The sequence below is a fragment of the Panthera leo genome, chromosome B4 (assembly GCF_018350215.1).
Source record: "Panthera leo isolate Ple1 chromosome B4, P.leo_Ple1_pat1.1, whole genome shotgun sequence".
NCBI classification, from domain to species: Eukaryota; Metazoa; Chordata; class Mammalia; order Carnivora; family Felidae; genus Panthera; species Panthera leo.
This window is the reverse complement of record NC_056685.1, coordinates 59,974,126-59,981,025: the sequence shown is the minus strand read 5'-3', so window position 1 is coordinate 59,981,025 and position 6,900 is coordinate 59,974,126. Positions and strand designations below refer to the sequence as shown.

The 6,900-nt window shown below is 42.2% G+C and overlaps 1 protein-coding gene across 2 annotated transcripts in view; it reads left to right on the top strand.

Moving 5' to 3' along the window:
• The first annotated feature begins 5,688 nt into the window (after positions 1 to 5,688).
• The window catches only part of TM7SF3 (transmembrane 7 superfamily member 3), a 36,090-nt gene continuing 34,878 nt past the window's right edge, over positions 5,689 to 6,900 (top strand). The window contains exon 1 of one of the 2 annotated variants that reach the window (XM_042946124.1): positions 5,689 to 5,942. In XM_042946124.1, coding sequence (XP_042802058.1) covers positions 5,852 to 5,942 — 91 coding nt within the window. In that variant the 5' untranslated portion in view covers positions 5,689 to 5,851. The remainder of the gene's footprint in view (positions 5,943 to 6,900) is intronic. The other variant, XM_042946123.1, reaches the window with a different exon arrangement.

Genomic DNA, 6,900 nt, shown 5'->3' with positions numbered 1-6,900 from the left:
GTTCCTGATTACCCTACTGGAGTTGGGAGAGGGTGGGGGAAATTATACTTTGAGAACTCAGCTTGTTGGATTTACCCCACCCCTAGCTGGGATGCTCTACTTCTGCTTCACCACTACTTCTCCTCAATCCCCAATCTACATACCTGCTGGGACCTAATTAGGAACCTCTCCAGGTAAGGCACTTCCCCCCATAATGGGATTACAAGAGATAACTCTAATTTGTTTTAATTGTAATGTAGGATATTCTTGTGACTGACCTTTTCTTCTCACCCTCAGTTGAGAGTGTACCTTATTGAATGCTTGCCATGTACCAAGAAGTATGTTAGGTGCTAGGTTTGAATAAGCCAGGGGCTCATTAGGAGGAGGGCTTTGAAATTCCAATAATGAAATGGGTTGGGCCTAGACTAGGTTATTAACTCTGATGAGAAAAGAAGAAAGGCTCGTTTTGAAGGAAATATTAACATGGGTTGGTGCCTGGTTAGATAATAGAGGGATGAATGAAAGAGCCCATAAAGGAGAATACTGTTTTGTGGCCTGATTGAAGAAAACCTGGGCACCCACGGCAGAGGAACCACTTCAAGACAACTCATGTTGTGACTCAGTTATTGTCCTCTCATTATCTTCCTTACAGATTTTCGGTAGCTCCATAGAGACCTCAGGTTGATGTACAGCCATCTTGGCTTGGTTTTCAGGATTCACTGTAATCTGTCTTTAGCAAACAAATCCAGCCTCCTCTCCCAATAATATTGTGTGAAATAATCAGATTATTCATCCACAGTCCCTGAACCCTTGTCTTTCCTGGGCTCTGTAAGCCTTTTCCGGCCATGGACACTTTTAAGAATCAGATGAAAGCTATGGATCCTTTCCTCAGACCAGGCTTGAAATTTTTCATACATTTTAAAGGGGTTTATGAATCCCTTGAAGCTGTGGACTTCAGGGAAAAAAAACCCACCTTCCAAAAGCACTGCTTTGTATCTAGTTCAGGATTGCTCAACAGCAGCACTATTGACATTTTAGGCTGGATTATTTTTTCTGGAATGCTATCCTGCCCATTGTAGAATGTTTAGCATCATCACTGTCCTCTACCCATGAAGTGACAACAGCAAACTCCCCTTCCAATTGTGACAATACAAAATATCTCCAGATATTCCCAAATGTCTCCTGTGGGGCAAAACTTCCGCCAGTTGAGAGCTACTAGTCTACCTCTTTCCTTGTTGTTTACCTTTGTCAAAACAATTTCTTTGTCATCATTTAATTTATACTCTATCTTTCAAAGTTTTACCTTTTTCATGTACATTTTAAGAATTACTGGAGTTCACATGGATCTCTCCTTTTTCCATTTTATGATTTTTACACTTTTTCGTATGCTTTTTCATTTGCTTTTCTTGCATCCCCAACTGATTATATGGTTTGAAGAGTAGAAACCCAGTATTACATATTAAGTTTATTTATTTATTTTTTTAGTAATCTCTACACCCAATATGGGGCCCAAACTCACAACCCCAGGATCAAGAGTCCATGCTCTTCCGACTTAGCCAGGCACCCCAAGCTTCATATTATTAAAAGTTTCAAACCTATACAAAAGTAGGATAGTAAGGTGGACACGAATGTACTCATCACCCAGCTTCAATTATCAACTCATAGCCAGTCTTGTGGTAAGTACTTTGATTTTTTTTTAATCTGTAGTGACTCCCTATTTTTTCAGAAAAAAAAATCTTTAACAACTCTTTAACTTAACAGCTTAGACTCTTAACTACCTTTATTACCTACTCAGTCACAATTTACTAAACATCTAAAACATTCCAAGCACTGGGCTGAAATACTATAAATAAGCATTTAGTATACTAGACTCCCTTCATCCCCTTGTTGACCATCCACTCACCTTGTTTTAAACATTTCTGTTTTTTTAGAAAAACTTCCTGGAAACCTACACTAAGTTAATTGCTCCCAATCTTCATCACAATTGTTCCTTATACTTTTGTTATTGCACTTGGCATATTGAGGTGTAATTATTCATTTTTTAAACGTTTATTTATTTATTTAGAGAGCCGTGTGTGCACGTGTGTGTGTGTGTGTGTGTGTGTGTGTGTGCATGCATGCATGCATGCATGCATGCCTGAGTGGGGAAGGGGCAGAAAGAGAGGAGAGAGAGAATCCTAAGCAGGCTCCATATTATCATAGCAGAGCCCAGTTTGGGGCTTGAACTCATGAACCATGAGATCATGACCTGAGCCAAAACCAAGAGTCAGACTGAGCCCACTAAGCCACTCAGGTGCCCCGAGGTGTGATTATTCATACATCACTAACTCACTACCATGAGCTCCTCGTGAACAGGAAACATTTTAATTTTCTCTGTATTTCCAATACCTAGCACCCAGCATTTAGCATGGCACATAGAAGCCAATGAATGCATATTTGCAGACTAAATGAATAAATTTTCTAGCATAATAATTTCCATGTAATAGTTACTAAGTAAACATTTATTGGATTATATTTAATAAACACTGTCAAAACAATGTAACCCACAGAAACAAAAAAGTTGTTAAAAGAGTTGAGCGAGTTTCACAGAATGCCTTTTCTGCCTCTCCCCTGGAGCCCTGTTCCCATCTCTATCCAAGATCTTGGGTTTTCTAAAAAAAAAATCTAGGATAGGTTGCTTTTCTTCCTTCCTTTTCTAAATTTTAAGCAGACTTTAAGGCTCTAGTTATCTGTATTTGGGGTTTGGGAATCTTCTCAGTTTTTGCATTTTCTTTCAATTCGTGGCTTGAGAAACTTACCTGCAAAGCTCCTGAGCCAATTTGATTCATAGCTTTCCAGTGGAACTCTGACAAGAGCAAGGAACCTCAGCCAATATTTTTCCCAAGCTGTCACAGTATTTCAGGGCCAAGGTAATAAAGCCCTCTTCTGATTGCTGACACATCTGTCATCAGCTGTCCTCTGCAGGCAAAGGGAACTGCTATGCAAAGGTATGAAGGGGAGACAATGAATGGGGTTAGTTCAGGAAACTGAAATTAATTCAGTGGCTAACATAGAGGAATTAAATTTAATTGCAGCATGAACCTGGAGAGGTGGACAGGAACTACATCATGAAAACCATTGTGTCCTACTCAGGAAGGTGGACTGTTATCCTGAACGCTTTTCTAAGAAAATCTTTAAAATTATACATATCTTTTAAAAATTAAAATTTTTTATTCAAAGCAATACCTGTTCAATGTTGAATTTTTTACAAAGTGCAGAAATGTGGAAAAATTATTCTTAATCCATTCACTCAGAGATAACTATTTTAAACATTTAGATATGTTGGGGTGCCTGGGTGGCTCAGTCAGTTAAGTGTCTGACTCGTGAGTTAGGCTTCAGTCACGGCCTCACATTTCATGGGTTCAAACCCCAAATCGGGCTCTGCACTGACAATATGGAGCCTGCTTGGGATTCTTTCTCTCTCCCTCTCTCTCTCTGCTTCTCCCTGTTCGTTCATGTTCTCTCTCTCTCAAAATAAATAAATAAACTTAAAAATAGTAAACATTTAGATATGTTTTTATAAACATTTAGATATGTGCATATAAACATGAATAAAAAGAAAACAAAGGTCATACTACATATATTTATTGCTTTGTAACTTGCATTTTCATAAATACTTCACAATCAGTTGTCTTCTAAAACATGATTTTTGAAAAACATTTTTTTTCTTTGAGAGAGAGCACATGCTTTCGCGTGGGAAAGGGGCAGAGAGAGAGAGAGAGAGAGAGAGAATCCCAAGCAGGCTCCATGCTCAGTAGGGAGCCTGACACAGGTCCCTCTCACAATAGTGAGATCATGACCTGGGCCAAAATCAAGAGTCAGACACTCAACTGACTGAGCCACCCCAGGGACTTTTTTTTTTGTTTATTTAACTTTTTTTAAATTTAACTTTAACTTTTTTTAAATTTAACTTTTTTAAAATGTTTATTTATTTTTGGGAGAGCATGAGCAGGGGAGGAGCAGAGAGAGAGGGAGACACAGGCTCCAAAGCAGGCTCCAGGCTTCTAGCCATCTGCACAGAGCCCAGAGGCAGGGCTTGAACTCACAAACCGCAAAATTATGACCTGAGCCCAAGAGGTCGGAGGCTAACTAACTGAGCCACCCAGGTGCCTCCCCCTCTCCAATTTAAATTTTTAAGTAGCCAAATCTACCAGTCTTTTCCTGTATTGTTTCCTCCTTTGCTTTTTTTTTGTTTAGAAAGTTCCTCCCCTGAGGAGGCACCTGGGTGGTGACCCAGTCTGTTGAGCATCTGACTCTTGATTTTGGCTCAGGTCAAGATCTCACGGTTTGTGAGTTAAGTCGGGCTTTGCACTCAAAGTGCTGAGCCTGCTTGAGATTCTCCCTCTCCCCTCTCTCTCTGCTCCTCTCCTCACTTTTGCGCACGAGTGCTTTTTCTCTCTCTCAAAATAAATAAATAAACTTAAAAAAATTTCCTTCCCTGAATGCTTCTAACCACTTCCTGTTTGGTGCTTTCAGATTCAAATAGATTCTTGCTTAAATAAACTCTTTGGGAAAAAAAAAGGTTCCTTCCATTCTGAGATCAAGTTTTTTTGTTTTTGTTTTTTTAAAGCATTTTTTTCTTCTAACTCCCTTATGGTTTTATTTAATACTTCAGGATTTCATTTTGATAGGGTTGAGATAGGGTTCTAATCCTGCCTCCCCAATAGGGTTCAGTTAATCAGTTATCAGTTTATTAAATCCATCCTTTGATTCAAATGCTACCCTTATTATAATTGTTCTTATCATCATCCTGAGATTTCATCTATTGAGGGTTACAGGAATGAGAGCATTTGGGGCAGTGAATAAACACCATAGGGATAGACAGTGCCACCAAAGGTATGAACATTTGGACCAGGAAGAGGGAAAACGGGAAAAATGTTGTGCCTGTTTGGATTATGGTGATTGCTACAGGTTTTTAATTTAGTAGTGGAATAATCGAATATGTATTTTTCAAGAAAGTTGCCCATTAAAATATCTAAATGAAAATTTGAAGAGCAGGCAAAAGAAAACAGAGCAATCTTCCCCCAAATAACTGAGTCTATAAACGTAATTCCACAATCAGCTCACGAGCCATCTGTCACATGGACTACTGTACTTTAAACATTGCTCATATATAAAATTTGGGAGAGGAAGTTGGGTTATTTCGAGGATATTTCGCTTAGAGAAAATGAAACTTTATTTTTAAATGTGGTGCTCATCACTAATGTACTAATCCGTGCACAAATTCAATTCCTTCCTGCATTTTCATACTAACGTCGGCCTGAACAACTAAGGGAAACCCCATTGTTTGCGCGTCTTGAGCACCGGATTCCTTCCTGTTTTCCCTTTTTGCAAACGGCAGTTAAACACGGGAACAGGAGCCCGGAGACGTTAGCCCGCAACAGAAAGTTATTTTTTACTCTAACGGCGGTTTTCGTAACTGAGAAAGATACAAAAGTGCGAAGTGCAGGTTACACCACAGAACTTCCCCGGGTTTCCTCTACTCCCCACTCGCGCGCGGGCACGTCGGGACTCGCGGGGTGCGCGGCGCTCAGCGACGCCACCGGGCGCCGGGAGGAGGCGCGCGCCGGCTGGAAACGCCCCTCGGTCTCCGCAGGCCGTGGAGGGTACCCGCGGCGGTGACGTAAGGGGGGCGGGGAGAGGCGCAGTATGGGGCTGCGGGGTTTTTGCCGGAACAGGAAACCTCTCCACGGGTGGAGGCGTGCGGCTGGCGTTGCACGCAGGCGCTGCGGGGCTGGCAGGTGTGCGGCGTGTGCACCTCGAAAGTGATGGAACTCGGCGCGAGCGCCCCCGGGTAGCGCCGGTGAGGCTGCGGGGCCTGGCCCGGGCAGCCATGGGTCTCCTTCGCCTGCTGATTCTGGCGATGCTGGCGTCCAAACCCGGTGTGACCCGTGGAGCCGAGGCCGTCGGGAACGCCAGCGAGGGTAAGGTCAGGGGCGCCTCACTTCTGCAACCCAAAGTTGGTTTTGCATTTCTTGCAAGGTCGCAGCCCTCTTCGGGGTCTGTCCGTCTAGCAGGGCAGTTGATGAGTTCAGACCCGGTGGGAATGGATCAGGGTCCTTTCCTGCAGAAGGAAACTCGATGCTAAGGAGGCCTCACCGTCAACCTCCTAATTTAGGCTGGGCAAATGGGGAGAGGTAAGTAACTCTCCTGTTCAGACACGTTTTTATCTCCCTTTGAGAGAAGCCATGTTTGTAAGTTTAATTAAAACATTAAAACACCTCTGCTCTCCATTGGTATATCTGAGTCCTTGGACAGCGAGATTTGGTGCAGAACTAAGGGCTCTATGAATGATGTTCCTCCAAGCTGCAGAGGTTTTTTACACTCCAAAATCTGGATGCTTTCACATTGGTTAGGCTCTGCGGAGTGTGAAAGGAAAAGTAAACCCAGAATGGGACTTTGGATGGTAGGGCATGTGCTTGGTGAATAGCTCGTGGTTTGTTAATATGAACCGTAAAAAAAGCACTAATTGTGCTAGGCTGATGGTAATCATGTGCTTTTCCGTGAGGTTAATCACATTCTTTTATTTTGAGCTTAAGAGACCATTGCAGTTTTGAACCAGTGTATTTTCTGAATAGTGTGGTTGTGTTCCTCATTGCTCATGTTTGGAAAGCTCTTGTGCAAACTGAATCGTAGAATCGCCGCAGAGGACTTAAGGCCAGAGCTGAAAAGGGCCGTTATATTTTTGCAGAAAAAATAGCCTTGTTAATAATATGGCACTAGCGTTCACCACGTGCTGTATGTGCCAGGTGCTTTCCATGGCATTGTAATTTAATCCTCACAACCCCAGGAGGTAAATTATCCTCCTTGCTTGGCAGAGGATGAAGCGGAGGCCCTGGATTTTGCTTAATACACAGGTGAACAATTGCTAGGGGCACAGGT